This window comes from Haemorhous mexicanus, chromosome 3 (assembly GCF_027477595.1).
Source record: "Haemorhous mexicanus isolate bHaeMex1 chromosome 3, bHaeMex1.pri, whole genome shotgun sequence".
NCBI lineage: Eukaryota > Metazoa > Chordata > Aves > Passeriformes > Fringillidae > Haemorhous > Haemorhous mexicanus.
This window is the reverse complement of record NC_082343.1, coordinates 48,785,427-48,802,237: the sequence shown is the minus strand read 5'-3', so window position 1 is coordinate 48,802,237 and position 16,811 is coordinate 48,785,427. Positions and strand designations below refer to the sequence as shown.

Genomic DNA, 16,811 nt, shown 5'->3' with positions numbered 1-16,811 from the left:
ATTTATAATAGTAGTTTATATGAAGAAGATACCATTCCATTGCTTCACACACAGGGGCATTCTCTGAAGATTTATTGGTAGAAATTCTTCTTGGTAAAAGGCTGTAGATATCATATGGTCTGGACAGATCATTTGTATGAATGTGTTGATTGGGTGATTGTGAAATAGTTTTATTCATAGCTCTTCATAATTTCCTTCAAAGCAGGAACATAATTAGTTGAAGAAGCCTAAGTTGTTGCAGTGTTATTTCCTTCTAGTAATAATTTCAGAAGTATGTTGGGTGAAAACCAAGTAGACAATTGTTAGTAAATTCTGGAACTTAGAGACATTGAACTTCTATCCACAATATCCTGACAGTAAACAAAACCAATGCTGGTAAAGGTAAAAATGCAGGTACTTGCAAAAGTCAAGCAAACACTATTTTCCAGTATTTGATGTGGACTACTTTGTGTTCACTTGCGTTTAAAATAAGTAAAAATACTGTTCTTAAACAAAATAATTTTAATACTTTAAGTATTTTTTTAATTCTTAATGTATTCTATAATATCAGTATACAAACCAAAGACAGAAGGAAACTGCCAGATGTCTATAAATGGGCAATTTTCAAGGTTATGAGTGTGTGAAGGACAATTTATTGGAAGAAGTGTCACATGGGAAAACATCAACGTAAAGTACAGACTTTGGCTGCATGATTGAAAAGGGATTTTCTATGTATGTTTCAGTTTGTGTGGTGTTCTTTTGTTACATCAGAAGTGCCTGCCTTTTGTGTCTCAAGGCTTTCCTTTCTCTTCCAGAAAATGCTGGGACAGAAGAGATGAGTACTCCCTTTACTAAGGCCTAAAACTGCCTGTTGAAAAACAATCCTGACCAGGCAATATACGAATGGCCCAAGGAAGCCAGCAAATTGATATTCAGGTTTTACATGACCTGCGACAGAAGTTTCCTGAGGTACCTGAAGGTGTTGTATCCAGATGCATGTTACAGGTCAGTGCTCTGTTCATTTCTGTACGAGTAAGCAGCGTTGCTAATTTAAGCTTTCTCTATGGGCGTCCCCTTTGAAAGCAGATGTTTTTCATTTTGTTTTTCTCTATAAATGAGGCAAAGGGACTCTGCCCGTTTCTTTATATTGCACAACAAGCAAAGTGTTAAATTGGCCTCTCTTTTTCCATCCATAGTCAGGGGTGGTCTAAAATAAATCAGCCTGTAAATCAGTAATCGGTGTGTGCACAGAGACTACTGTCTCACCAATCAGTATGCTCATGCCTTTTGGCCATCTCAAGAGCCAAAACTAACTGTGGCAAAAGGAGGGATGCAAAGCCAACTTGAGTCCAGCAGGGACAATTTAAGGCAATGCTACAATGAGCAGCATTTTAAAATTTTATTTTAATTTGTATTTGAGTGTTGAAGCAGATCCAGAAGCAACTTTGCTGCCTGGTCTCCATCAGTCTTAAAGGTGGGCCCTTGCCTGCATGCAGATTGGCACCAATGCTTTCCATTCCCAGCTCCTTTGGCCTGCGGAGCCAGCACTGGTGGCCTTAGGTACCCTCTCCAGCAGGAAGCCTGGAGTGTGGTGTGGGCACAGCCAGGTGCTCCAAGTTGGGATCTCTCAGGCAGGATGAGGTGCTTGTAGCCTCACCTCCACCAGTGTTAGACCAGAGGCAGGGGTGAGGCACTGGTGTGCATCTGCCCAGGGCTTTGGCTGACAGACGGGCTTCATTTTGTTGCTGTACCTTTGGAGTCTGTGTAATTAAATATTTGATTTCTGTTGGGCTTTGTAGTAAAAAGTCATTTTTGACCAGTGCTGTAGTTAGTGCTAAAGCTGCTTATACTCAACTTCTACATGCAGCTGTCAGTCTTTAATACTGCCACTATCAGAACACATACCATATTTTGTATCAGCTTCTTGTTCTGTAACATCATGTTAGCTACTTCAGAAGATAAATTAATGTCCCTCCAAAGCCTAAGGGGGACGCCTAAATGCCTAGAGTTAACAAAGGTTGGTAGATTTGACTTATTTAACATGCTTAAGCATGTTTGCTTTGCATTTTCCATCGATTCAAAGCATCCATAGTGGTTGATTTTCTTTTTCATTCTAAGATATTCAGCATTTGATTTACTCTGGTTAATAAGAGAATTATCTAAATAGTCATACCCATTATCAGTATACACTGATAGGAAAAATTATGTTACAGCTTCCCAGAAGCTAACTGTCTCTGGACTATGGCTAGAACAACTGTGGCTGTGATTCAACATTCTTTATATCCTAATTTTTTGTCTTGCTATTCACATGTATTTTTATGCATGAAATACATATTCTTCTATGCTTACATATGTATATGTACTCACACACACACACATCCTAGTAAAGTGTTCGTACTGCTGGGGAGAATGTCTGTGAAATTTTAACATTCATATTGCCAAGGCTTTATCATGACTCTCCAGTCTTTCTAGAGTAAGAAGCTGTGAAAAGTGCATTTCATCGGCACAATTGGTTTTGATTTGCAAGATGGCAGAATTCTGCTCGGGGCTCATGAGGTTTCAAGCTTTCTCCAGTCCTTTCTTTCTCATTATTTAGCTGAAAAGGAAACTGAAGCAGAGTATAAATTGGCTGTACTTGTTCTCAGGATTGTACACTGCTATTTTTGTTAGTGCTCTGTAGGACTTTAAACTACAAGTACAGTTTTGTTCTTGAGCGTGAGAGCTGCTTGTTCAGCAAGGTCTGTGGACTTGGAGTGAATGCATCAGTAATCATATTTTGAATGCAATTCTTGATAAATTTAAAAACTAATGCTTGTCTTTAATAGAGTCAGCAGTTTTCGTAACATTGAATACAGTGGATTTCTTTAAATAAAAAGAGCCTTTTACCTGTGAAGAAAAGATACTGTACATCTCATATTATGACAGATTTATGAGGAAGAGTTTAAATTTTGAGGAAGTGTTCTAAGTCAGCTTTCATAAGAGGATCTTTCAAAAACAGTCTAGAGTAATTAATGTTCTGTGTGTGCAGTATTGTTAAACTAATTTGTCACACTGGAAAGCTGCCTTTTTTGTGAACTAAGACTCACCAAGAAAATCCTGTCATGTTGATGGGTTTTTGAAATTTCATGAGCTCTGGTTTCTCTGATGCACCTTCTAGCTTTGCTGCTCTCTGGCTTGGGATCTTGTTTGTTTGTTTGTGTTTTGGTTTGTTTGGGGTTGTTGTTGTTATAAAAGCTGCCTAACGTGACCTCTTCAAACCAACAAATTTTGTACTTGAACCGATGGGAAAGATTGAAAAGCAGCATTTGAGAGTACTTGTTCACATGTTTTCAATGCTGCTGGCACATTGTCTGAATCCTGAGTTCTGCCACCTTGTAGCTTAACACAGTGAAAGGAATTTCCAATAAGGGCAGTAAGTGTAGTTCAGGTCAAAGACAAGTACTTGAGGACTTTTGGTATACAAAGTGCCTTGCCCCCACAGTACCTTATGTGCAGCCGTCATATGTCAGGGTGAAGTTATTTTTAAGCTAGGAGTTATAAGATACCCCAGGTGAGAATCTGAAAGAATATAAGCAATTATGCAGTTTATAATAGTATTGATGAGGCTTTTATTACAAGGAAAATTTCTTTGAATCATGTAAATTGTGCAGAAAAAATGTACAGATACTTCAGTCATCCTCCATGAATTCTTTGTAAACAAGAACAGCTGTTTCTAAAGGAGGGTTTATAGCATTATATGCTTATAATGAAAAAATTAAGGATAAAGAGAATATGCAAGTACCTCAAGGTAAATAGCCCACTGTTGAAATACCTAAACAATATATAGCATGCTAACAGCAGAGGACCACCCAAGAGCTAATAGGAGGAAACATAAACCAGCTTAATCTAGGGAGTAAGAAGTCTTGGGCTGACAGCGCTGAATATTCCTAAGAAGTTTTGTATCCCTCTGTTCTTCCCAACAAGCGTCCTGCATTCAGCTCTCCCATTCTCCAGATTTAAAGGAATCACTGCAGTGCCCACAGTCAGTGGACATTGTTCCCTGTTATTCTGTTTTTGGTGTTCGAAGCATTGTATGCCTGCTCCTCAAGTCTACATCCTCTCCGTCCTTCCTCATTTCCCTCCAACATTCTTATTCTTTCTTTTTTTTTTCTTTCTCTTTCAGGGTGCCAACATTTTAAACTCAAATGGGACATGGGCAGAGATAAGATGAGGGGTATTGTTTTGCTGGAATATGCTCAGTTCTGCCATCAACCGGTTCTCTGATCTGTAAAGAGCTAGAAGCGGTTGAAACTCTGCCTCTGCCAGCCAGAAGATGCCAGGGGTTCCATGTGCCCCCGTTTCCCCTTTGAGTTCTCCAATTTTCTCATTGACGTCACTGAAATTTTGGAATTGATTGGATGCGGTCTTAAAAAAGAAAAAAAAATTGTCCAAAGAAATGCATTCAAGCTGAATGTAAGGGCCTTGCAAGCTTGGCCTGTTCCTTTTTGGTTTGGTATTTTTGGCCTTTCTGTTAATAATTTTAATTCACTTCATGCAAAATCTGCCTTTGAGATCTTTCTAGCTTGTTTTTCTGTGGCATCCTATCTTTTACACTTTTCTGGCTCCCTTTTCTCCTTTGCAACAAATACCAGGCTATTCTTATCTTACCACTGTTCTGTCTGTGTGTTTCCTTTCTTCACTACTAACTTCCTTTGATTACTTCATCCTCTGGTGCTTATTCCAAACTAGAGCCAATATGTATATCATCAATTTGATCCATTCTCATATTGCTGAGTACATTTTGTAGCAATCCTTATATAGAGCTGGGTTGCTAGATAGCCTTTAGAGAATCCTGTCATTTCAAAAAGTTCTGTGGCAAGGGTTTTTTTGGGATTTTTGTTTTCTTTAATTTGGAAGAATTGAGAACTGTATCTGGTCTGTATGAACACATAGTTTCGGTTTTGTGGGTGAAGTTTAGCCTTGTCAACCCTCTCCCATGTCTGTTTTCTGGGGTTTTTTTTGGGTGGGTTTTTTTTTTGTTGTTGTTGTTGTTGTTTGGGGTTTTTTTGTAAGTCTGCAAGGTAGAGACAGTCTTGCTATGTCTGCGCAACACTGTCACCTTCATCGCGTAGGAAGAATGAGAAATGTCTTCTAGTTTAAGAAAAATGACAAAATAGAAAGCATGTAGCATGAATCAGTTTATCTGGTTGTGTTACTTTTTAACTAACTGATAATGTTGCTACTTGGCACATGCAATTTTTCTCCTTGATCACGTGCATTTTTTTCTAGTAACTGTTTCTATGTGCTGGATGGATTTGCCACCTATTTAGTGTTAATAACATGGGCCTGAACAGGTGCTCTTCTGGCTGAAAGTATTAACCTTTATTTCTTGAGGGATGGGACGTTCTGTGTGAAATTGATAAAGATGTAGCACAGTATGAAGAAATTAGGTCACTGATGCACGTTCACTCTTTCTAACAATCCTTATGTAGGAAACACAATTGGGAAGATTAGAGTATAATATTATTACACATGTGGAAAAGGAGAAGAGACTAGCGGTTTGCATCTGAAATGTTCTTAAAAAAAGAGTTAACTAGGTTGTGGTTTCTGTTCCAAGTCATCCTGTTACTGGTTTTAAAAGGTACAAATAGAAGAATTTCAAACCTTTGCAAGCAGTGATTTAAAATGAAAATACAAATGTCCTCTGGGTTTTCAGTTAATAGTTTTGATCTTACGAAAGAATATGTTTTTGATGTATTTGTATAAACTGAATTTTTGCATTTCTTTTGAAGTCATGTACAGTTTCTTGAGTCTGCATGTTTCTTCTCTTCATAAGATTCACTTTCTGTTTTCAGCAGGAGATAATGCGTAACAGGTATTGAAGTGTTTGGGAAAACATTTAAAATAAACTTGTGGTTTTACTTTTGTTTTTAAGTCATTAATCAATATTATGAAGATGCTGTCATTTTCCATGCCTGCTGTCATTTTCCTCCCTAAAGCCAGAGCTTTGGTCTCTGCTGAAGATGGTTCTGAAACTGAGAACGAATAGGGAAAGTATAGGTGTCTCATACTGTATAAAAGCTAGCTTTCCAAGGTGCAGGATCTCCCTGTCACTGCTTCAGAGGCAATGAAGACCTCTACCCTTGATGCCACTGGCTCAGTCACTGTTCCCAGAGCAGTGAGCTTCACAGGCAAGCCCCTTGTGTGTATAGAGCAGCTACACTAGCCAGCCTCTTAAAGCTTTCTATCTGATGCTATATTGTTCATTTTTCAGTTGTGATTGGATGTATTCATACGTAACTGTGACAGTATTTTATCAGTAATGTCAAACTTTCATCTGTCTTTTTTAGAATAACAATAATTTGGATGCCTGTTGTGCAGTTCTCTCTCAAGAGAGCACAAAATATCTCTACGGTGAAGGAGACCTGAGTTTTTCGGATGATTCTGGGATTCCTGGACTACGAAATCACATGACATCTCTTAATTTGGATTTGCAGTCACAGAACGTTTATCACCATGGAAGAGAAGGAAGTAGAATGAATGGAAGTAGGACTCTAGCTCACAGTGTTAGTGATGGACACCTTCAAACCAGTCAGTCCAACAATGAACTGTTTCAGCAGGAACCACAGACAGCACCTGCGCAGGTTCCACAAGGATTTAATGTCTTTGGGATGGCTAATACAGTTAGTGCTTCTAATCCAGGGCAGCATCTTGGATTTCACCTAGGCAGCAAAGGAGTATCTAACTTGTCTCAACAAACACCCAGATTCAACCCCATTATGGTAACTTTAGCCCCAAACATTCAGCCTGGTCGCAATACCCCAACGTCTTTGCACATACATGGTGTACCTCCTCCTGTACTTAACAGTCCCCAGGGAAATTCTATCTATATTAGGCCTTACATCACAGCTCCTAGTGGTACCGCTCGGCAAACACAGCAGCAGCCAGGCTGGGCATCTCAGTTTAATCCCATGCACCCTCAGCAAGTCTACCAGCCTTCACAGCCAAGTCCCTGGACTACTATTCCTACATCCAGTACTACGCCACATACCTCATCGCAACACTCAACACAGCCAAACCAGCAAGGCCACCAGACTTCTCATGTGTACATGCCTATCAGTTCTCCTACTACTCCACAAGCACCTATGATTCATTCATCCGGTAGCTCACAATCTTCTGCTCATAGCCAATACAACATTCAGAATATATCCACAGGACCTCGCAAAAATCAAATTGAAATCAAACTTGAACCGCCACAAAGAAACAGTTCTTCTAAGTTGCGTTCAACTGGCCCTCGCACCTCCACTGTTCCCTCTTCCCTCAACAGCCAGACATTAAGTAGAAGTCAACCCACTGTTTACATATCGGCCAGTCCTCCAAATACTGATGAAGTGATCACACGTGGTCAGCCCAAGGTCTACATTTCAGCAAACGCCACGACAGGAGATGATCAACTTGTGCGGAACCAGCCCACGCTTTTCATATCGACAAATCCTGGAGTATCTACTACTGCTAGGAATATGTCTGGTCAAGTAAGCATGGGTCCTGCATTTATTCATCACCATCCACCCAAGAGTCGAGCAGTGGGCAACAGCACCACTGCAACTTCTCCTCGAGTGGTTGTTACGCAGCCTAACACAAAATATACTTTTAAAATTACAGTTTCTCCAAATAAGCCCCCTGCAGTTTCCCCAGGGGTAGTGTCCCCAACTTTTGAACCTACAAACCTTCTAAATCTTCCTGATCACTATGTTGAACCAGAGGGTATCCAGCATCTTACTGACCCTGTTTTAGCACATGTGGATAGGATCAGTGATGCACGGAAATTGAGTATGGGATCTGATGATGCTGCCTACACGCAAGGTAATATTCTTAATATAAATTGTAGAGATTTTGACCAGGTTGTCAATTCAGCATGTAGATTGCAGAATAGGAAACAGTTAATAACCTTTATGATGTTAATACAGTGTCTTTAATTTTAGCATTTGTGTTTCCTAAATAAATAAAAGCATTTTATAAGCAATTCATAGATTTCTTTTTATGGTAAAGACATGTAACTGAATACTTGGAGACATTCTTCTGTTTGTCTTAAGAAGATATGTTATCTGTTTAATGAAGTGGAGTCATACCATCTTCATTTTTATGTTCTGAAAGGAACATCTACGTTTGTTCGACTTGTCCTAGTGATTTAAAGCTACAATTCCATTGTCAGATTTTTAAATCAGTTGAGATACTGTTTACATTGGATAATTTTTTTTTTTTGGCAAATGTTATTTAAGAAGAAAGAAAAGCAGACTTCAAAAGCAATTAATGGCACAAAGTGTTGGTCTGGCCTCCATGTTTCCTACTATGTTCCTGACAATAAAATCCTTAAAGTCTTGATACTTACTTCTGTTACATTTTGAAATGTGAAAAGGAACACCAAGCCAAAGGAATCTGTTTTAAGGAATACAGTGTTAATGGAGGGGTAAAACTTAAAATATGTGATAAAGTGAGATAATCTGTTAATCTTTTTCTTCTGTTTTAATGGGTTTGCATGCTTTTATTACCAACTCGATGGTTTATTAATGCTCCTGTGAGCTTTTTACATAAAAATGTTAAATGAGTCTTAGGATATTAGCAGTATTCACAATAGGTTGTCAGAATAATTTGTATTTGACCTCACTGGTCCTCTCTGGACCTAGCAAACAATTCTGAATTTAAAAAACTGGCCTGTTCCATGACCAGTGTAAAGATTCTTCTGATGAACTTATCCATTTTATTTTGTGTAAGTAAGTACAGTGATCAGGACACTGGAAGCCAGGGCTGCATCTGGAGTACTGTGTTAATGAAGTAAACCAAAAAGTTATTCTAGCCTGTGCACTACTTCTGCGTATAACTATCTTCAGTGAGGAATAGTCAATCCTAACTCAAGAGTTGCTAAAGATTATGTGTCAAAACCAAAAAGCTAATCATCCTTACGTTCTTATGTTCAGTGCATAAAGAACTTCAGAAAATTCATCTGTAGGTAAGCAAAAAAATTGCCCCAAGATCATATGTCCTTTTCTTTCTTTGGAGGGAGACTTAGCTGTCTTAGTCTTAGTCCTGGAAAACTTCATATACCAGAAATTAAGCAATTGAAATCTTGTCCTTAGGCTTTAAACAGTCTTTTAGGTCATGAACTTACTTCCCAAGCAAGTTGAGTACTTTTTATGGGTTTGAAAAACTGTACATTTTGGGGAGTTGTCCCTTTTGTCTGTTTTTCCTTTCTAGGGGCTTATACCTTATACTGACTTATACCAGGTCTACCTTTTTATCTCTTGTACCCTTGGTAGTGATGGCCACTGTAACCTCTCTACAAGCTTCAGGTATCAGCATTTAGTTTATCAAGAAGAGGCAAGCTTGATAGACAACCTAGAGTTCCAGAAGCATTGACTTTGTAGTTGCTGTGGAACCCAGCTCTTCCTGAAGCCAAGCTGCAGCTATTAGATGATATGTAGATCTATGATGTGGGCTGGTACAACTTTAGGGACCTCAGGAAATCACCATCCTTCTGTGTCATTCATTAGAAAGTACATTTAATACTTCTGAAGTTCTTTGCTTGTAGAGATGTTCTGCATTCCTGGCATGTGTGCTCCATTTCTGCTGCAGTAAGTGCAGTGTTTCTTACATTATTGTTATTTATTAAGATTTGGAAATTTAAGTCTGTGATAGACTTACTTGAATGATATTGGTATTTGGAAGTCCTAACTGTTGCTTTTAAACATGTTTCTTATACTTAGCAGTGGGTTTATTTTGTTTTACATACAAAAAGGGATTTGAGTTACTTGATGTTTTCTGTATTCTAAACTGCTTATGATTTAGCCAGACTGCCAGAATCCTTCCATGTGAGGTGCTTGTTTCATTTTAATTTTAGCCAGAGAAGATGAGTCATTTCTCTGGCCATGATTAGAGAAAAATGTATTTTCATCAGGTTTCCTGTTTCTGCCAGAATGCTCCTTATCTTGGCTGGGAGAACTGAAACCGGCTTTGGGGAAAAAGAAACCTTGGGGTGGAAGATGGAATTGCTTTGATGTCAAATGAAATTTCCTTTGCTCTTTTTATTTATTTTACATTTATATACATGGTCCAATCCAGGACAACAGAAGATGGGTTGGGCTTCTTTGTAGGTGCTGCTGCTTGCCATCAAAGAAGCTTTTCTTAATTGCAGTGTGTGTAGGCGCCTCAGTCTCCTTCCATAATATTTCTGGTTTTCCTCCCAAGAAAGTTGCAGTGGGTAGTAGAAAGCTGCCCCAGATCTGTCTTATTTTCTGCCAAACCAGGAGGAATGTGTAAAGGAGTGGGTCCTGCTCAGATAAGATCAATGTCATTTCCCTGGAATGCTTGGTTGTATCTCTGGCACTGACTCTGTGATCCTGAGAAACTCACTTTTCAGAACTGGTTGCTGAGGGATATTTCTCATTTTCTACTATACTAGTCTGAGATACTGATGGACTCACTTGTGGAAGTGTTGAGTGCGTGTGTCCGCTGTTGAAGTCAGTAAGAATTCATGGTTCTGTGAGAAGAGTAATGCTAGATGCATGCCCAGAAGGACAGCCAAAAGAAGATGCATTTTTATGTGTTCAGTATCACTTCTGTCAATGTGCAGGAGTATTCCCATTACTTAGTAGAGATTACAATTTAAAGTTAGTTTTATTAATATGTAGTAACTAAGTGGGATTTCAATAAATAATTTAGGTTAGTATAATGTTTCTTATGGATGAAAAATTGGAATCTTATTAGAAATTGAAAATTCTCAGCTACGTTTTTGTGATATATGCTCTGTATGCATGTCATGTGATGAGTAGTTATTTAATAGTTGCTCATTCTGCAGATAGCTTTCCATCTGTATAATGGGAACGCATCCCATCAAGAAAATCCATAACTGTGTAATAAAATCGCTACGTAGATGTTTTCTTCCTAGGGAACTTAAGTCCTTAGGTTTAATATTACACAGCTTTGACTGCCTGATGTTTTCTTATTATTTTCTTTAACTTGAAAGAGAGTGGTGTGCAAAGTTGAGTGAATCATTGGTACCAACTATAGATACATATGTGGATGCATATTTGCTTAGCAATTCTTGCCACTGTGTTTTTAATGTAAATAAATTAATTTATAAACTAGATTAGTAAAAATAATATTTTGCACAGGTCTTGCTTTGGTTTCTTGAAGCTCTTTAAAACTTAATAAAAAATAAATAAAGCTGCAGGAAACAACTTTTTTTCATTCTTAGGCAGTCCTTGTAGTTGTTTAAGAAAAAAGACTTGAATAAGATACAGCTGTGGCCTGTGCACCAGGGGGCTCTGAGCCCATTGCATCATGTGGTCTGAGAAAAAATACCACCTTATATTTGGCTCTGTATATCAGGTCCCACTCTTCACTGATGCTCTTTTTAAAAAATTAGGTGAAGAGAATATTGAAAAGAGAGAACAAAATAAATCAGTTTGAACTATTGAAGTTACATATCAGATGACTGAATTCTGTGCAGTTTCAAATACAGGTTTAGAAAACATGCGTAAGCATAAGTGTGTTTTGAGACTCTCATGAACCTCCTGCCACAGTGTAATTGCATTGCCAGAAATCCCCTCCATATCTGACAGATTAAGAGATTTTAAAAATGCTTAGGTCTATAGGATAGGGTTAAATCGTTGTATTCCTAGAAATGCTTAAAATAATAAAATACACTCTTAACGTTAAAATTCACATAGTCTTTGAGAAAACAATTATGCATACATATGCAAACTTAAAGGTATATTTAGTGCCCGACTAAGAACGTCTCCGGGAGAGGAACAGTCAACTTTTGTCCTCCAGACTTTTATGCTCCTTCCTGTAATTATAATGATATACAGCTTTTATGTGAAAAATGTGCACTTTGGATGTCAGAGGAAACAGTGGCATCTGCCAGAGCATTGAAGTGTACTGCACTCTGCTGAATGCAAACGTGCAGAAGTGTAAAAACCTAAATGTGCCAAATACCCTGTTTGCACTTAATTAAGAAGTTGAACTGCAGTGTTTTTCTGAACGCTTTCAGTTGCTCTGAGCAACACTAGAGGGAGCTGAATACTTAAATTGCCACTTTCCATTCATAAACGCGACCCTGAAATACAGGGAGGGTTTTGTCTTCCCCCCACCATTGTTTTCCTGCAGCTACTAAATTGGTATTAAAGCAAAGTTACCAAATTGTATATGAAAGTCTCCACTTACACCAATCTCTTTCAAGTTCCTTATCAAAGTTGCTTTTAATAGTAAAAGGATAGCACAGTGGTATCAAGTGATTCTTCTTTAATCACAATGGTAATTTTTAACATGTGTTTTTAAAACCTGTTGGGATTTGAAATTGTGAGATGGTAGTCCCAAAGTTCCTAGGAGAATAAACTGCATGACTTTCCAGACACGACGTGAAAATGAAAAGCTTGTAGTAATGCTGGGGGCATTCATCAGTGCCTTCTCCTCCTTGTACAGGTCCATACTGACAGCTGAATTTCTAAATCTCACAGGTGGGAGAACATCAAAATGAGAAATCCTGGGTTCTTTACAAGAGTAGCTTAAAAAAGGAGATAAGGGATGCACAGGCAAAGTTTTGGTCATAATTGAACTCTTGAGGCCATGCCATGCCATGCATACAACCTGTTATTCTGGTAACAATGCTCCTCACCTGCCACATCCAGCAGCACTGGCTACTCGCCTGCAGCCTGCATCCACCATTTGACAGGTTTGAAGAGTTCTGGGTCTGGGCAGTAGAGCATGGCTGTGTTGCCTCAGCAGGCTTCCCAAGGTAATGAAAACAGAAAAGACTGTCTAAAAGTGGAAATAAAATGTAGGAAGAAAAAGGGCTTGTACACTCTCCACCAGACTAAAGGCAAACTAGTCTTTGATTTCCTTTCTTTAGACTTGCAGTTTCATTCTCTGTTTCTAAAAGGCTTTTCAAGAGGAGACGCTGTCTGTTGAGATTACTTACCTGATAATTCCAAGTCTTCAACAAAAATCTTTATACTGAGATTTCAGTTATTACATTTTTATTTTATATATGAGCACAGCTGCAATTTTTACTGCAGTGCAACTACTGTGACCCAGAGTAAAGGTGTCTGTTCATGAAAACTTCTGTGATTTGAATAAAATGTCGCAGAAGCTAGGTGTCATTTCAATGTTTTGTGAGCATTTGTGACTCAAACCCTAGGCTTGATCTCAGTACAGTCTGTAATACTGTTCAAAAATAGTTTGGCATGGTTCCTCCTTTTAAAGAACCTCTGGAAGACAAAATGCAATGTGTGAGTGAATGAATGAATGAGCAGGCAGGATCTGCAGGAGAAGACAGTTCTGCTTGCCAGAGATGTGAAGCATTCCATCTTTTTGATGTGGTGGTTTTTTTTTTTCCCCTCTGCTACTATTTGGGAAACGTAGGCAACCAGATTTGAGTGCTTCTAATTTTTTGGTACCTGGAGAAATTGTGAGGAATTAAACATCATGTTCCAGCTAGAGTTTGGTTTAAAGACTTTGTGAGGCAAATTCAATCTTTTTAAAATACCTTGTTATTGCTACTTTATAATTTCCAGGATGATATAAAAGTATTCATAGTCTGTGAAAATGATCACAGTTTATAGGAATTACTAGTTTAATGGATGAATGAATGGCTGTAAAGAAGTTAAAATGATTATTTGATTTATTTAATTGAATATATTTTTATAGAAGGTGGTTATTACTTTGAGCAGTGATATCTGCTTTTGTGATGATATTTAATAGTAAAACTGCCTTCAGTGAAATTAAATCATTAGATTGCATGAATTTGTGTCATCTGCTACTTAGCTTCTTTATACCTTTAAAAAACTGTGGTTTGAAACTGTGAAGTTTTGCTGACTTCATTGTTTCTACATTAGGTCTCCTTGTGCCTTTTGCTTTACTAATAGTAACCATTGTTAGAAATTAGAAGCTGAGCTAATGGTTCTGGACCGTAATTTAGGGGTGAAGTGACATATAGTCCAACTTTTGACAAATATCAGTTTGCTGATGGTGTGCTTATTTCTGGTTTGGTTTCACTTGATGTTTCATACTATGACAAACACTGGATCCAATCCTAATTGTAATAAGTGTATGTAGTGCTCCATATTGCAGTTGTCTGAAATCCTCTTCATGCTACCTGTTTTACAGTGGTTAAGATGAAAACACACAGAAATATTTCTTCCTGCCTTTGGGTAGTTAGTCTTGTAGGTTTTTAGAGATTACAGTTAAATTTTGCGTGGCCATTTATTACATTGTATGGCTTCCTCATACTTGCTTGTCTGTAGTTAGCTTGTGCTGTTTGCAAAAATGCAGCAATTTCTGTCTTATGGCAGAGATATTCATGTAAGGAAATTGGAAAAGCAGTCTGTAGCAGTGGTTTTTTCTGTTTTTTCCCAAAAGAGTACTAACTTGCATCTTAATCTGATGTTGCCATGTGAAGGATAATAAAGTAGATAAAATGGGACTTTATGTATTGCAGCTTTACTGGTACACCAGAAGGCCAGGATGGAGCGACTTCAACGAGAACTTGAGGTTCAAAAGAAAAAGTTGGATAAACTAAAATCAGAGGTCAATGAAATGGAGAATAATCTAACACGAAGGCGCCTGAAAAGATCGAATTCTGTTTCCCAAATTCCATCAGTAAGTTGAAATGTCTGTAGGGTATAAATCTAAACCACAAGCGTGGTCTGTCACAATAAATTGAAGGAAGACATGTTCATATATTGACAATATACTAGGAACAGACAGTATAGCTAGAATTAAGCTGGTGAACAGTGGAGTTTAGAGTAAGGACTAAAAATGTGTCATTTAACCACAACCTTGCAGCTTGCTAATTGCTTTGTGAAGAATCGCTTTTAAAGGCCATCACTAAAGGTTTGACGTGATAGTCCTTACAAGTTAATACTCATACTGTCATCACACCAAGTACTTTTTGGTCTTGGTGCATATACTGAGCTCAGAGAAACCAATTAATGCGCCAGTTTTCAGTGCTAGATGATCATCCATTGATTTGGTGGACCAGACTACTGGCTGTGCCCTGACTGAAGATTGGAGTTCAGTCCTCTCTGAAGTCTGATGAGAGAGAACTATTCAGTAGGTCTGGAAGCTTTTTCTAAGATTATGCTTGGATTAAAAGAAAGGTGGTCATTAGGGAAGATTCTTTTATCATAATTTCTAAAATAATTAAATGTTGTCTACCTGTGCGTGAATGATAACTGTTCATAAACTGGGAAAATTAGTCTAACAGGCAGATTTATTTTTTCAGCTGGAAGAAATGCAACAGTTAAGAAGTTGTAACAGACAGCTGCAGATAGACATAGATTGCCTAACCAAAGAGATTGATCTTTTTCAAGCAAGAGGTATGTCTTAGTACATCAGTAACTAAATGTTGATTTTTTTTTTCACTGTCCACATGTTTCAAAAAGGTTCATGTCATAAATGATGGATATGCACACTTTTTGAAAAATCATCACATTAGTTTGAGTGCAACCATGGTAGTAACTATCTTTAAAGCCTGTTGTTTTTGTTGGCCGTATGATTTTCCTAATTCCACAGTCCTGTTTCATACAAATCTGATTATCTGAGTATCAAAGAAAGAGAGTAAGTTTTTTGAATTATACATCTATACATATGTGTTCATCTCTTTCTTTTGTCTTCCACCTCTGTCTGTATTTAGCCTCTCAAGTTAGAAAATTTAAAATGTGGTTGTAACTTCTAGTGTGCTCTCTGCTTTCCTTGTCTGCAGGGACACACAGCCTTTGGTCATGGGGGTGAAATTATGAGACAGCTGAGCCAGTTCAAGAACTGCCAACAAGAAAGCCTCTCTCTTCCTTCTTTTCTCTCTTGCTAATTACTGAGCTCTGGCTCTGTATTAGTTTTTTAGACCCTTTGCAGAGCTGATCCTGTTCACAAGCCAAGCTAAAACTTGCATTGCTGGAAAAGCTTGCTATAGCTGATGTGAGGGAGAGGCACAGGAAGGGAGAACTGAGATAGTGAGAGGGAAGGAATTGATGCTTCCCACTTGCAGAAGCAGTGAGCTGTTAGATCAGCTGGGACAGGAGCCACAAAAGTTCTGCTTAAGAAGTGTACCTGCAGTTCAGGAGAAGGCAGACAGGTGTGCTGAATGTAATGCTACACTGAGAACCTGACCTTAAATAGATAAATTGCTTTTAGAACTTCCTCTTGGCTTTTAATTCTAAGCATGTATAATAGACTGTATAGTAGGTAAGATATCTCTGAGTATAGTTACAATTTAGAAAAAGATAAGTTTTACTAACAAAATGATCTTAAAGAGTTGCAGAAAAAGATACCTTTAAAGGAGTTTAATTTGCTAGAGCTTGTCTCTGACTTTATTTTACATTGCATATTTTAGGCAATAAGTTTGTTAAAGTGTATTGTTGAAATCACCAATATCTCACTTCGGTCTGTATTGACACTTTGATATAAAAGGTGATAAGTGAATGATAGTATTGTTACAGAATTACTGCCAGAAAAAAATTATATGCCTCCCTACTCAAGTTTATTTTTTTAAACTGCTGCACTTTTTTTTTTTTTTATTTTTAGGACCACATTTTAATCCCAGCGCTATTCATAATTTTTACGATAATATTGGATTTCTTGGTCCCGTGCCACCAAAACCCAAAGGTATTGTATTGATAAAATTTGGATTTGATACAAATACCTGGTTTGTATCTAATATCAAGTTTAATTTACAAGTCTTGTTTAAGTGTTGATTATGAAATAGATTACTTCAAAAGCATACAGACCTTGCATTTTATTTGTATTGGCAGTAAGTATGCTTCTGTTTGCTCTTGTTTCCTCTCTATGCATACATTCAG

The 16,811-nt window shown here is 37.8% G+C and overlaps 1 protein-coding gene across 9 annotated transcripts in view; it reads left to right on the top strand.

Annotated features, from left to right (window-relative positions):
- Nucleotides 1-16,811, top strand: part of TAB2 (TGF-beta activated kinase 1 (MAP3K7) binding protein 2) — an 80,474-nt gene that overhangs the window by 59,620 nt on the left and 4,043 nt on the right. For 8 of the 9 annotated variants that reach the window (XM_059841704.1, XM_059841706.1, XM_059841708.1 and 5 more), the window contains 5 exons: nt 795-984; nt 6,309-7,821; nt 14,453-14,613; nt 15,239-15,332; nt 16,537-16,617. In XM_059841704.1, coding sequence (XP_059697687.1) covers nt 883-984; nt 6,309-7,821; nt 14,453-14,613; nt 15,239-15,332; nt 16,537-16,617 — 1,951 coding nt within the window. In that variant the 5' untranslated portion in view covers nt 795-882. Of the gene's footprint in view, nt 1-794; nt 985-4,141; nt 4,432-6,308; nt 7,822-14,452; nt 14,614-15,238; nt 15,333-16,536; nt 16,618-16,811 lie in introns of those variants that run through there. The other variant, XM_059841701.1, reaches the window with a different exon arrangement.